This window comes from Gobius niger (genome assembly GCF_951799975.1).
Source record: "Gobius niger genome assembly, chromosome: 23".
Taxonomy (NCBI): Eukaryota; Metazoa; Chordata; class Actinopteri; order Gobiiformes; family Gobiidae; genus Gobius; species Gobius niger.
In genome coordinates, this window is record NC_136874.1 from 14,728,903 (window position 1) to 14,743,447 (window position 14,545).

Sequence of the window (14,545 nt, forward strand, 5' to 3'; positions counted from 1 at the left end):
ATTGTGTTTTTTGTTTTTGGCAGTGTCATTTATCGAATAAATGTCTGATTTTTTTTTTTTTAATATTGCAACAATGTACACTGAATAAGTAAAAATATTAATAAAAAAAGTTGCTATGATAAAATCGTCTCATAAACGAGAGGTTGGGGTTGTTGTCGTTGTGTCTGTGGGCAGGACACTTCACCCACCATAGCTGTGCATCAGCATCTGTTTACTCATTCGTCTTCCCTGCCACTGGATGGCGCTGGAGAAGCCTTGTCCAGCGGTGACGCGGAAGTGCTCAGTGTCAACAAACCGGCTGCACGTGTGAGCAGCAGAGGAGCGTGCAGAGACGGAATGGGCAGCTTTATGGACAGAAAACAGAATCTACAATAAATAATAATAAATAGAATTGAAATATATGCGTGTGGATTTGAGTAGACCTGAAAAATGAAGTTTGCATATCGGGTAAGTCACGTTGGGCTTGATAAACGTGAGCTGATGCTAAGCTAAAGATGATCAAATTTACATTGAAACTATTATTGTACATTTTTACTGAAATTATGACTCCTCCAGAGGAAAGTATTTGCTGTGTTTGATTTATTCACAACATAATTAAAACACAACAGACTAACAGATAATGCCATAATGAATTCGCATCTTAACACGGTTGTTTGTGTGATTCTTATACTAATAATTTCCCATCTCTGTAATTGGTTATACAACATACTACCTCAACCTAGAAGCTATTTCATACATCTGGAAAAAAGCATAAATATAAATAAATAAAAGTAAACGCACTTCTTTGCTCAGTTTTCCAACCTCCTGGGAGCAGTTTATCGACAGGGAAACCTAAGCTTCTCCAAAGATGGCAACGCTGTCATCAGTCCAGTGGGAAACAGAGTGTCCATCTTTGACATGAAAAAGTAAGTCTGATTTTTTATATGAATGATGCAATCAGAGTTTTTGTTTATGGTTTAGGGACATGGTTAATACAGTCCACAATTTTAAACATTTGTTCATTTCTTGCAGCAACACATCAGAGACATTACCAATCTCCACCACTAAAAACATAACATGTGTGGGCGTTTCTCCCAATGGTAATCTGGCCATTGTGGTGGATGAAGGTAAGGAATATGACTTTCTAACACCGTCCCACTAAGGCTGATGATTCATATAAGATAAGGTCATCCTTTATTGATGTCACAATGGAGAGATTCACTATGTTTTACACGTAGATGGCGCTGCGCTGCTGGTCAGCCTCATCACTCGGGCCGTCCTCCATCACTTCCACTTTCACAGACCTGTCCACAGCATCAGCTTCTCTCCCGACGGAAGGTGAGGCCCATTGACAATGCAGCCCTTTGATACTAACACTGGCAACTTGATCAAATCCCTAATGGTGATGCTACAGGAAAACGAATAAGAAAGCACTGGTTCTCTTCTTTGTGCCTCTCAGGAAGTTTGTGGTCACTAAGGAGAACGTGGCTCTGATGTACCACGCTCCAGGAAAGCAGCGCGAGTACAACGCCTTCGTGCTGGACAAGAGCTACTATGGGCCGTATGACGAGACCACCTGCATCGACTGGACCACCGACTCCAAGTGAGAGGGAAACATGTGTATTGAAATCAGTGATAAAGCTTGTGAAGCGGTTCATCAGTATTAACATGCTGTGGCAGGTGTTTCGCTGTGGGGAGCAAAGACATGTCCACCTGGGTGTTTGGAGCCCAGCGCTGGGCTAACCTCATCTACTACTCACTGGGAGGACATAAAGACGTCATCGTTGGCTGCTTTTTCGAGAAAGACAGTCTGGATGTGAGTAGTACAGGCGTTGTGTTTTGTTGACCACTTATGTGCTTAAAGGGACTATACTAAAAGTGCATCATAATATCCTAAAATACCACACAAGCTGCAATAAACATAAAATTGAATGTAACTCAATTAGCTACCGTCAGAAATCAAAGTTTTGCAAAGAAGATATAGGAGGGAAATGCTAATAAATGTCAGCTGATAAATATCGAGCCCAAAAATATATTGTTTATCTGTTATTTATTGATCGATAAGTCGATATAGTAATTATCGTGACAGCCCAAACATGATTATTTCCTTTCTGGGAGACAGCCGGGACTTAAGGCTGGACAAATATACAGGTGCATGCACAGACGTTACTAAACCTTGGGCCCATTTTCTCAAAACAAGTTTTTCTTTGCACTCCTGCAACAACATCTCCACTTTAGTAGCTCCTGCAGATTCCACACTTTCCAGTCTTGGATGTTTTTTAGAAAATATCTAATGCCTGCCTTTATTGAGCTTTGAACCACAAAAAGAACTAGCTCTAAAAAACTAGCTCTAAAGCTAACACTGACACATGTGTACTGTCCCTGTCAAATTAACTACAAAATAAAATAAATAAACAACAAGATCCAAAATTACAGCTGAAAAAACTTTGTGTCTAATATATGAAGGAAATAAACCCATAAATTGAAGCCTAGTTCTATCCATTATTGAGATTTTGGTGCTTTGCGTATCTTGTAAACAGTAACCCTCTGTGTGTGTGTGTGGTAGTTGTACACAGTGAGCCAGGACGGCTCCCTGTGTGTCTGGGAGAGCGACACTGAGCCACAGGGGCTAGTGCTGACCAAGAAACGGCTCCAAGCAGAGGACCAGGAAGAGGAGGACGAGGAGAGGACAGAGGGGCAGGAGGGAGAGGTCATCAGGGGGAAAGTACTCAGCCAAAAAGAAAAGGAGCTCACCAAGAACGTCCGCTACAAGCAGGCCAGCAAGTAAGAAAAAGACATGTGATCTGTGCTTTGGTGTCATGTGTAATAGACATTGCCAGACATACAGAAAACTAATTCCTATTGCCTCCAGATATAATAAAATGTATGGGAACCCCTTGCAAAATGTTGTCTTGTTCCTCTGAGTGATCGCTCTTGCACTTGTTTCACAGGCACTTCTTCAATAAGGAGGGTGACTTTAATAACCTGACTTCAGCCGCCTTCCATAAGCCCACGCACATCCTGGTGACGGGCTTCGCCTCTGGGATCTTCCACCTGCACGAGCTGCCCGAGTTCAACCTCATCCACTCTCTCAGGTACAGCAGCAACAGCAGGCGATGGGGCTGGAAACCAAAAATGTTTATCTCTCAATGTGCCTACTTTATGATTATTGTCTATTTTGTAGTATTTCAGACCAGAGAATCGCCTCGGTGGCTATCAACAGCTCTGGAGACTGGATCGGCTTTGGCTGCTCGAGTAAGTCTTTCTATTTTTGACGACTATGTTACATTTTGATGATGCTTTGTTCTGTATTTTACAGGGATGGGTCAGCTGCTGGTGTGGGAGTGGCAGAGCGAGTCGTACGTGTTCAAACAGCAAGGCCACTTTAACAACATGGCGTCCCTGTCCTACTCGCCGGACGGACAGTACATCGCGACGGGAGGTGACGACGGCAAGGTGAGAGGAGGCAGATTCCGGCCCAGCAGCTCACAGTTTAGGGATCTCTGGGTTTATGCCTTATCTTTGTCTTTGTTCAGGTGAAAGTGTGGAACACCAACAGCGGCTTGTGCTTTGTGACTTTCACGGAGCACAGCAGCAGCGTCTCTCAGGTCACCTTCACCTCCAGCGGGATGGTGGTGGTCAGCGCCTCTCTAGACGGGACGGTCCGCGCATTCGATCTGCACAGGTGAACTTAAAAATGCTTCAGTACTTTTGAGCATATTCTTAGTTGACATTGAGCTGTTATTTTAACTTTATGATGCGATTTGTTTGTTAATGTAAAGGTACCGAAACTTCCGCACCTTCACGTCCCCCCGTCCCGCGCAGTTCTCCTCTTTGGCAGTAGATGTCAGTGGAGAGCTGGTGAGCGCAGGGGCCCAGGACTCGTTCGAGATCTTCCTGTGGTCCATGCAGACGGGCAGGTTGCTGGAGGTGGGTGCAGTTCCTCGTGATTAGCCTCGATGGAGATGGATATGAAAGTAGCAGTGATGCTGTTGTGCTGATACTTAGATCCTGGGGGGTCACGAAGGGCCCGTCTCCTCCCTGTGCTTCAGCCCGGTGCAGTCGGTCCTCGCCAGCGCCTCATGGGACAAGACGGTTCGGCTTTGGGACATGATGGACAGCTGGCAGGTCAAAGAGACTCTGGCCCTAACGGCAGACGGTATGAAAAGGCTTTGTCGCCATCTTGAAATGTCTTGAGGAAGCCGAGCCTGATGCGATCTGCCCCTGTTGTGTCCTCAGCCCTGGCAGTGACCTACAGACCCGATGGGCAGGAGTTGGCTGTTGCCACTCTGAACGGAGAGATCTCCTTCTGGAGCCCCCAGAGCGCCGCACAGACCGGCTCAGTGTCCGGGCGCCACGACCTGGAGACGGGACGCAAAGAGACCGACAAGGTCACAGCCAAGCAGACGGCCAAGGGCAAGTGAGTCACCAGTTACACTCTGGGTAACATGAGTGGGAAATTTAATCATGGTTTACTTTCTGAACAATCTGTATTCTACTATTGTACTCGTGCATTGATTTGTACAAACTCTGCAGTCTCACCTTTTCACCCCACATTTCACCATCTGTGTGTCTCTGTTGTCAATGAAGGTCGTTCACATCGCTGTGCTACTCTGCTGATGGTGAGGCCATTTTGGCTGGAGGGCAGTCCAGGTTTGTGTGCATCTACAACGTGAAGGAGCAGATGCTGATGAAGAAGTTTGAGATCTCCTGTAACCTGTCCTTCGATGCAATGGAGGTATGAGCCCAATTTCAACACAGACGTTTATGTCTTTTTTGCTCTTAGTGTAAAAAAACAGTACACCACAAACTAAATCCCAAGCATGGATTTGAATGATTTATTTGAGATTATTAATCTTGTTTTGTGCAATTTTCTCTCATTTAGACTTTTTTCCTGATCGGACCAAGTTTACTTTGCTTATTTGATGACATTTCAGATGATTCTAAGGTCATCTCGCTTGAAATAAAAAACTGCCAATGGGACAAGTGCAATTTTCTTACCCCATTGGCAGATGAATCAACCTGAAATGTGAACAAAAGCTATTGAGTCGAGTCAGAAACATCTCGGGAACAAGTGAAATACTCAAAGGCCCATTTAAATCTTAACCCGTCCAAACAACTCAAGTTTAGAATACTGCGCTCAATTTGAGACATTTAAACAAAGTGTACTTCTTCTGTGTTCTTAAAACTGAACTGACTTTTCTCTTTTCTTTTTTGTAAAGGAGTTTTTGGATCGGCGTAAGATGACAGAGTTTGGCAGTCTCGCTTTGGTGGATGATGGAGCAGGGGATGGGGAGGGGGTGAACATCAGCCTGCCTGGGGTCCGCAAAGGTAAGACGAGAATAAGCCCTTCTGTTTTTGTGAGAGCTGTGGACTCACATTTTCCTCCTCTTCTGAAGGCGACATGAGCTCCAGACACTTCAAACCGGAAATCCGAGTTTCCTCTCTACACTTCTCTCCAACTGGTAAGGCTGTCAAGGCTTTTGAAAATCTGATCCAACTTAAACAGTAACATGTTAAGACTCCTCCACAACCTAAATCTTAGACAGTTAGTGTTTTGTGCTTAAATGCTGATTTTATAGTATTATGATCTGTTCAGGTCGCAGCTGGGCAGCCACCAGCACAGAGGGCCTGCTGGTTTACTCTCTGGACAGCTCTATGGTGTTTGACCCCTACGACCTGGACATGGATGTGACCCCGGAGAGTATTCGCCGGCAGCTGCGCCTGAAGCAGTGGACCCCTGCTATAGTGCTGGCATTCAGGCTCAACGAGAAGGCATTCAAACAGGAGGTCATCGAAACTGTGCCGCACGACCAGAGTGAGAACATTTTTACACAAGTTCAGTCTTAATGAGTGTGTTTTGTTTTCATTTGTTTTGTTTTCATAGTAGTTTCAATTGTTTTTTTTTGTGTATGCCAGTAATTCCAATGACAATATAACCTAATTAAACCAATTCATCAATGATTGCATGCTTTTCCCACATATAATTTCAGTTCCTGTGGTGTGTGGCTCTCTCCCCGACATCTACGTGGAGAAGCTGTTGGGTTTCATTGCCTCTTGTCTGGAGAAGTCCAGGCATCTGCAGTTCTACATGAGCTGGGCCCAAAACCTGCTCATGCTGCACGGCCAGAAGCTAAAAAACAGGTTAGGCTCAATTTAACAGCAATTTTAAGCCAATGCCCCCTGACTGAAGACCTAAAAGACCCATTTACTGTAGCAATATTAAAAAGTACCTATAGTTTCATCACACTGGATTAGTTACTCATTCTTAGGAACAATATTTTCCAGCTGCGTGGGAAGTTTGCGTGGGATTCAGAGTTTGTTTTTCTCACATTGTGTAACTTCACATCCATCAATAGTTTCTCTTTGCGTGGTACATTTAGGCCTCTGATAGTGTGCAATTCCGTTTTAGGTCTGGATCCATCCTACCCACTCTTCAAGCTCTGCAGAAGGCCATCCAGAGGCACCAAGACAGTCTCTCCAAACTGTGAGTCCGAGAGCTCGCGCCGCTGTCTGTGGATGTGCTCTTACTGTGACCATGTTGTCTGTACAGGTGTGACTTCAACATGTTCAACATCCGCTACGCCGTGGCCCTGTCCAAGCAGAGGGGAGTGAAGAGGCCGGCTGAGGAGGGAGCAGGAGAAGAAGAGGAGGAGGAGGAGGTGGAGGAGGAGGAGGAGGGAGGCATGTCTGAGGGGATGAGTGAAGCGTCTTTAGAGGAGGCAGATATGATACTGTAACAAGAGGCTATAATCTGTACACTTAACGTCCGTCTTTGTAAATGCTTTTTTTAAATAAAATATGTAAATGTGTTTCAGTGTTTTGTTGGTAGTGAATTTTTTTTTATTTGTTCAGACATTTGGAACAAGCTCCACTTTTATTGGGTATAAAAAACAAAAAATACTGAGCTTGACATATTTCACTCATGTATATCATGTGTAGAGCTTGACCCCCGCCTTAACCAAGTGCGTTTTCTTCAGTTCAGATTTACCCATACCTACAAGGCCAGCGTAAGGCCTCATTTGAAAGCTAAGACCTACAAAACTCATCTAAATTGATCTTTTTCCCCGCATTGTTGTCACTGATTTGACTTTTTTGTGTGTGTGTTTTCGTCACATTTCCCCCCCCACACATTTTCATCGCCTTTTGTCACTTTTCTGTTGCTGTTTTGTGGCTTTTTTGTTGCATTTTCGTCACACATTTTTGTCACTTTTTTTAAAATCATTTTTCTGTCACCCTTTTGTTTGCTTTCTGCTGCATATTCGTCACGTTTTGTCCCTTTTCCATTGCCTCTTTGTGGATTTTTTGTCACCTTTTGGGCACATTTTCATCCTTGTTTTTTTTTTTTCATCAAATTTTTGTCGCTATTTTGAAGAGGTTTAAGCACATTTATATCGAAGAAGAAGATACATTATTTATTCATTTTATTATTTATTGTTTATTATTTATTATTTTTATTTTTTTTCACGTGGCGCGAGTGTTTCCGGTGCGGGGCCGGACGGGGCGGAGTCTAAGGCAAAATGAGGGAAAATAAGAACATGTCCGAGTCCCCTTCGCAAGCGGGAAAAGAAGTACCGGCCAAAAAGCAGAAACTCAGCAGTGACGAGAACAGCAACCCCGACCTGTCCGGAGACGAGAACGTAAGCTCACCGGCGGGTTCACGCGGCGATGACCGTGTAGCCTGTAGCCCCGTTAGCATCTCTGCTACAGCGGGCTACTAGCACGGGAGGCTAACCGAGCAGAGCATTGTGTCCTTCTGCAGCCGGCATCTGTCAGACACACCTGCTATTCTCACTCAAACGCGACGATTTAGCATCGTGTGGACCGCGAACAACGTGCCAAACCCTGACAACTGGGTGTATGTGCTGAGTGACCAGTTAGATGCCCCTTTTTGTTGCTGAATCTGCAAGTTTTCACGCGGGGTTTCATTAGCATAAACTCCAGCGGCTAACCAGACACCTTCCATATTATTTCTGAATCAAAATCTGTCCAGAATTGATATTTAATGGGTGATTTATTAGTTAATAACTGCCTTATGACCTCTTTATTATTTTTAGCAATGACATAATGCCTTGAGAAAAAGTTGAACATTTTGTACTGTTAAATAAAGGTAGAAATGTAAAGCAGTGGCTGGTTGTATTGTCATAACCTGTATCCTATTCATTGTTTGGATTAATTTGAGGTTATTGAGCAAAGACACTGTCCTCACCAACACTAGAATAGAAGTCAGACGGTATAGTGTGATTATTTGCTCTATGTAAGGACATGCACATAACTGCTGGGCATAATGTCAAACAAATCTGCAGTTCACTTTCCATCAACCTCGACAAACTTGTGTGAGACTATCTGACTTTTGTGCTCCAGGATGATGCCGTCAGCGTGGAGAGCGGGACCAACACCGAGCGCCCCGACACCCCCACCAACACGGCCAATGCCCCCGGCAAAAAGAGCTGGGGCAAGGGGAAGTGGAAGTCCAAGAAGTGCCGCTACTCCTTCAAATGTGTCAACAGCCTGAGGGTAACGAGACCTCAACAGTGATGTAAAAGGCCGCGCTCAGAAGTTGCGAATTGTAGTGAAATTCTAACACGTGGGGTTTCTGTGCAGGAGGACCATGGGCAGCCTCTATTCGGAGTCCAGTTTAATTGGAACAGTAAAGAAGGGGACCCACTGGTGTTTGCGACTGTCGGGAGCAACAGGGTAAAACCAGCATCTGCTCATCGTATTGTCATCGTGTTTTCCAATAGAGGTTTATGTCAACATGTAGTCTCTTTTTTCCCCCTAATTCCATAATTATTTGAATCTCGTTTGCTTCCAGGTAACACTGTACGAGTGCCACTCTCAGGGAGAAATCCGTCTGCTGCAGTCTTACGTAGACGCTGATGTATCCTTTCTCAGTTTCTCCATGTTGTGAACACGAGCTTGTCTTTTTGTGTGAACAATCTTTAACTGACGTGCTCTAGGCTGATGAGAACTTCTACACGTGTGCCTGGACTTATGACACCAACACCAGCCACCCTCTGCTGGCTGTAGCCGGCTCCAGGGGCATCATCCGGGTCATCAACCACATCACCATGCAGTGCATCAAGGTACACATCATTCTATGACGTCTTTTTACAATGTGTCATCTAGTTTTCCTGATTTCAATTAAATTGTTGCCGATGTGTGTGTTTCTTCCACAGCATTATGTAGGTCATGGAAATGCAATTAACGAATTGAAGTTTCATCCCAGAGACCCCAACCTCCTGCTTTCAGTCAGCAAAGGTACAACTGAGTTTATCCCAGCTGAAATAAAAACAATCGATTTTAATGGATGTAATGATCAAATCAGAACATTTGTTAGTTGTGAAACAAAAAATATTCTGTTTCTATTGAATCTTGTAATGCAGTACTTTACATGTTCAGATCTTTATCAATACTAATATTGTTATTGTACCCGCCCGTGTACAATGACCAGTCTGCTGTACTTGAGCTGACCTCTTTATATCTTATAAAACTCATATAAAGGAAGACTGTGTGCCGATCAGCTGCTCCTGTAATCAATCTCTGTGTCAGCTGACAGCATAGGGTTTATTTCTCTAGGTCAACAACCAGTCTGTTTTTATTCCAGAAGTTCAGTAACCTGGCAACAGTCAGATTGATATTACAGTAACAATAACATTAGCTCTATCAGTCTGTTGTTCTATGTCCAATTGTTGTTGACAATATCATATTTTAAATTCAATCTTTATGCATGACCTTATAGTCTTTCAGTTTAAAGTTTTTCTAGTTTATAGTTTATCTAAGTTATGTGTTTTATGTTTCATGTTGCACGACTGAACTGAATAAAATTCCGAGTTGTGAACCTGTTCACCAACAATAAAAACTATTCTGATTCTGTTTGGATCAAAACCATGAAATATTTAGTTTTGAACGTTGTGTTGTTAATATCTATTTGGCTCAAGTCACTTATGGTGCTGTTTTGAACAGTGAAGGTGGGAGCTCGTGTGTTTGTAAACTCGTAAATACAGAGAGAATTCAGCTTCTCTTGGTGAACAAATTTATACCGAAGTAGAAGAATTAAGAATTTTGACACCGCCCCATCACTGGTGATTTTGCAAAATGCACCCACAGCCACTTTGTGTCTGCTTTCCTCTCTTCATATTTTTGTCTTTTTGCTTCTCTCTGTGACTGCCCTAACCTCAGACCACGCGCTGCGCCTCTGGAACATCCAGACAGATACTTTAGTGGCCATCTTTGGAGGTGTGGAGGGACACCGAGACGAAGTGCTCAGTGCTGTGAGTATCAAGTGTTTTCCTCACTAATGGGCCGACAGAGTGCAGTCACTGAACCCGCCATCTTCTCTCCTGCAGGATTTTGACCTCCTGGGGGAAAAGATTATGTCCTGTGGGATGGACCACTCTCTAAAACTGTGGAGGATCAACTCTGAGCGAATGCAGAAAGCGATCAGAGGCTCCTATGAGTACAATCCTTCAAAGACCAACAGGTAAAAAGCTTCAACAAACCTACTTTGATGTGGACGGGGGAAAGAAACACACTAACGCTGCTTGTAATACTGTTGTAGCTCCATAGAGGAGTTATGAAGTGGTATGACATTTGGGGGTGTGCTGTGCCACTTTTCGCTTCTTCTTTTGACAATAAGACCTTTGAGATTGATATATTGCTCTGTGCTGCTTCAGTGGAACCGCCCCTCGAGTGCTGTTTTCTAATTCTCTGCACGCTCTCTTCAGACCGTTTGTCTCACAGAAGATCCACTTCCCGGACTTCTCCACACGTGACATCCATCGGAACTATGTGGACTGCGTGCGCTGGCTGGGTGACCTCATCCTCTCCAAGGTGCTTTAATACTTTCTAGGAATGTTCTGCCAAAGATGGAAATGAATATTGCGCTTTTGAAAATACTTGCGCACTTTGTTTTATGATATGTAATAATACCCGCTTCCCTTCTTGTTGTAGTCGTGTGAAAATGCCATTGTGTGCTGGAAACCAGGCAAGATGGAGGACGACGTAGACCTCATCAAACCAAACGAGTCCAACGTGACCATTCTGGGCCGCTTCGACTACAGCCAGTGTGACATCTGGTACATGCGCTTCTCCATGGACTTCTGGCAGAAGGTAACGCTCCTTCATGATCCCACTCCAGCTTCTCAAAGTGCAAAAATGAACCACACTTTGTCTTGTGTTGCAGATGCTGGCTTTGGGAAACCAAGTGGGGAAGCTCTACGTGTGGGATCTGGAGGTGGAAGACCCTCACAAAGCCAAGTATGTCATGTCGAGTAAATCGAAATCCCAGAAATGTAGCACTGTGCTAGTGTAATAGGCTCATCCTACATTTAAAAAATCTACATTTACGACAAAGTATTTGAAACTGTTTTCAGAGCCACCTTATTTTCGCCCCATGCTGAGATCTTGCATACTCTCAGGTCCCCATACTCCATCACATGTGTTAGACAGTTTATTACTTAATTATGTTTGGGCCACACCGAAAATATGACCTTAGTGACACTACAGGTTAGATCATTTTCTAAATCTCTGGATCAGCAGATAGTCCAGACAGATCAGCCTTCTATGCTTTACTATCATAATTCACTTTTTATTAGCACAGAGGAACTCATGACAGGATTTATTATTGGTATAGATCTTTTTTTTGTATACTGTATACAAATAAATCCTTAGATGAGTGGTTTGTACTTCTGCTGCTCAGAGTAGAGGGGGTGTTTCACATTTGCCCAAGGATTGATGACAGGATTGACAGCAATGATTTCTAAATATTGCTGTGGTGTCGCTTGGCAAGACACTTCCCTCACATAATACCTGCTGCAGTCAGAATTATATAGTAGTGACTATCAGGGTATCTGGCATTAGGACTCCATGATTTGGGGGCGTTAAAGGTTATTAATGAATTGTGCCAAATAAATATATTAGTTTATCCCCCACACAGTTTTTAAATGTTTTAAAATAGCATTAGCAACACTACACTATGTTATAACTATAGTAGGAATAACTTCATCATTAGTAACACTATCTAACTTAACACCAGGCTGAGTTCCGTGTTATCTCCAGTGTGCCCTGGTTGTAAAGTGACATCACTCAAATATTTTGTAAGAAAAATATTTACAGTGTTCAACAGTTTCTTCAACAAGTTAAACCTTTACGTAAAAATTCAATTTGAAACACGTATTATTCAGTGTTAATTTCGTCGACTAAAATATTTAGTCTTAATTTTAGTCAAAGTGTTATTTTTTCCGACTAAAATTGGACTAAAACTAAATGAAAAGTTTCTCATGAGACTAAAACTATGACTAAAATGTCCAGATATTTTATTCGACTAAAATAAGACTAAATAAAAATGAAAAGGGAGAGACTAAAATCATCCAAACTTCTATTGAGCGTCTGAAAAAACCTCAGATCATGTAAATTCACTGCCAAATGAACAGCTCTGAGCTTTGTTCATGTGGAAGCAGCTCCATGAAGCAGAGGAACAAGATTAAATATGATTATAATTTATATTATCAATGCAAAGTCGACTAAATTTACTTGCAATTTTAGTCGACTTAAACTAGACTAAAATTGAAGATATTTTTTTTGACTAAAACTAGACTAAAATCAAATTAAATTAAATTAAACTAAATTAAAATATGTTGTCAAAATTAACACTAGTGTTATTCCCCTTTAAATAATAAAACTATACAATGTTTTATTTCATGGTTTATCAAATAAAAGTTGCTTTGGAGCACAAATAAGAAACTTAATTGCAAATGTGTTTCATGTAAATGGCAAGCTCACAGTATTAGTGAGTGCATGTGGGTCATCTTGAATAACGGCCAGCATCCTGGATTTTCCAGGTGGCTCTGAAAGATCCTAAGCTACATCCATGCTAAATTTGATTCTTGTACTACAGAGTGCACGATTATCTCAAGCGGCCCCACGAGTTGGGAACCACTGGGCTCAGTGACAAACGGGGCAGCCCTGAAATATTCCTGCTGTTCTAACATTTTGTTTTTTTGCTCAAAGGCCTATTGTGTCCAGTTTGCTGTCGAATCCCCAAAGTTTCCTTGTTACTCTTAGACTGCATTTTTGCAACCCTTAACACATGATAATGTATCTTCTTTGTTTGTAGTAAAACATTTAAAAAGAAAATGGATGTGGGATTTAAAATGGCATTAAGGACATTTGAATAGAGAGTCATGTGATCGGTGGAGCTCCAGACCTCCACAGGATATGACGCCACCTCCACTTTTTTCTCGCGATATTTAAGTTAACCTCAATAAAACGCCTTTAGTAAACTCCACTCTCCTGAAGATGAGGATGAGGGATAGTTTGTCCTGCTGAGGTGACATGTAACCGATGATATGTAATGTTCTTCTGATGTGTTGTTGTGTAGGTGCACCACTCTGACGCTCCCTAAGTGCACAGCGGCCATCAGGCAGACCAGCTTCAGCCGGGACAGCAGTATCCTGATCGCCGTGTGTGACGACGCCTCCATCTGGCGCTGGGACAGACAGCGCTGAGAACAACCCGGGACCACGTCCATCGGACCACACACACACACCGACGCACTGCAGAAACATCCATTTTCTTTACTATAGCAATTTGAAATCAGCTATAACCCGATTTCTCTGAGTGCCTTGAATTTCATCTTTTGCAAGAGAAAAACCCATCAGCCCGTTCCGTTTGCAATGGTGGATGTTTTTGCAGTGCCGCGGTACAAAAACTGACTCTCCTTAGATGATATAAAATGCATTCCTTTTGTTTTTATTACTCCTGCTTTCACTCCTTTTTGCAACAACAAAAAAAAAGTATTGTGTATAAAATGTCGGAAGGAAATTTGTGCAATAAAGCCTGAAGTTTAAGGATGGTATGTACCAATACACGGTGGAGAACTTGTACTTAATTTCATGGAAACTTTAGGTGACAATGTGACAGTCTGCAAGTATTTCAAGGTTTGACATGAAATACCTTGATAAAGGTTTGGTTTGTTCTGTTTTATTGTCATTTTATTTCTGTAATATGTCATATAAAGATGGTTAGAATCTGGTGCCAGCAGTTTTCTTTTTTTTTACACAGTACATTTGTATGCCGACTAGTGTGGACTTAAATAAAACTATTTTTCTACATCACAGGTCTCTTGATTGAACCAAAATGTTAAGGTTCATGAACATGCATGACTTTAAAGAAATCTAGTGTATCCTCAGGCCCTCTAAAGCAGGGGTTCTCAACCTGGGGGTCACAAGACAAATTTGGGGGGTCGCCAGAGCATATAGATAAAAGATATATAGTTTAATATTATTATTATGGTATTGTAGCATGCATTGCTGTTATACTAGGGTGCCATTATTTGTTCTAAATTTGATTCATTTTATTTTAGCCATTGTTTTGTCTTTGTTTGTTTTTTATTATATAGATTAATGTCCCTGTTTTTCCCATGGTCTGACCCAGGCGGGGGTCACGATCCTAATGAACTGTTTTAATGGGGGTCGCGGCTCCAAAAGGTTGAGAACCACTGCTCTAAAGGAATTTGAAAGTTGTTTGAAACTGTTCTGCACACAACAGATATACATGAATACAC

General features: G+C 42.5%; 2 protein-coding genes across 2 annotated transcripts; both read left to right on the forward strand.

Moving 5' to 3' along the window:
• Positions 1-299: 299 nt before the first annotated feature.
• Positions 300-6,771, forward strand: pwp2h (PWP2 small subunit processome component). The gene is made up of 21 exons (XM_079581893.1): positions 300-447; positions 793-905; positions 1,012-1,106; positions 1,218-1,317; positions 1,439-1,582; positions 1,660-1,795; positions 2,546-2,763; positions 2,931-3,074; positions 3,164-3,234; positions 3,299-3,435; positions 3,516-3,664; positions 3,762-3,909; positions 3,988-4,138; positions 4,219-4,399; positions 4,570-4,717; positions 5,202-5,310; positions 5,379-5,444; positions 5,579-5,797; positions 5,973-6,123; positions 6,392-6,466; positions 6,533-6,771. The coding sequence occupies exons 1-21, from the start codon at positions 430-432 to the stop codon at positions 6,717-6,719; spliced, it is 2,760 nt and encodes a 919-aa protein (XP_079438019.1). The 5' UTR covers positions 300-429; the 3' UTR covers positions 6,720-6,771.
• Positions 6,772-7,462: 691 nt separating this feature from the next.
• Positions 7,463-13,996, forward strand: eed (embryonic ectoderm development). The gene is made up of 12 exons (XM_079581946.1): positions 7,463-7,619; positions 8,344-8,496; positions 8,584-8,676; positions 8,795-8,860; positions 8,940-9,065; positions 9,159-9,240; positions 10,162-10,253; positions 10,329-10,462; positions 10,707-10,812; positions 10,933-11,091; positions 11,165-11,238; positions 13,361-13,996. Exons 1-12 carry the CDS (start codon positions 7,500-7,502, stop codon positions 13,485-13,487), a joined length of 1,332 nt encoding a protein of 443 aa, XP_079438072.1. The 5' UTR covers positions 7,463-7,499; the 3' UTR covers positions 13,488-13,996.
• The last annotated feature ends 549 nt before the right edge of the window (positions 13,997-14,545 follow it).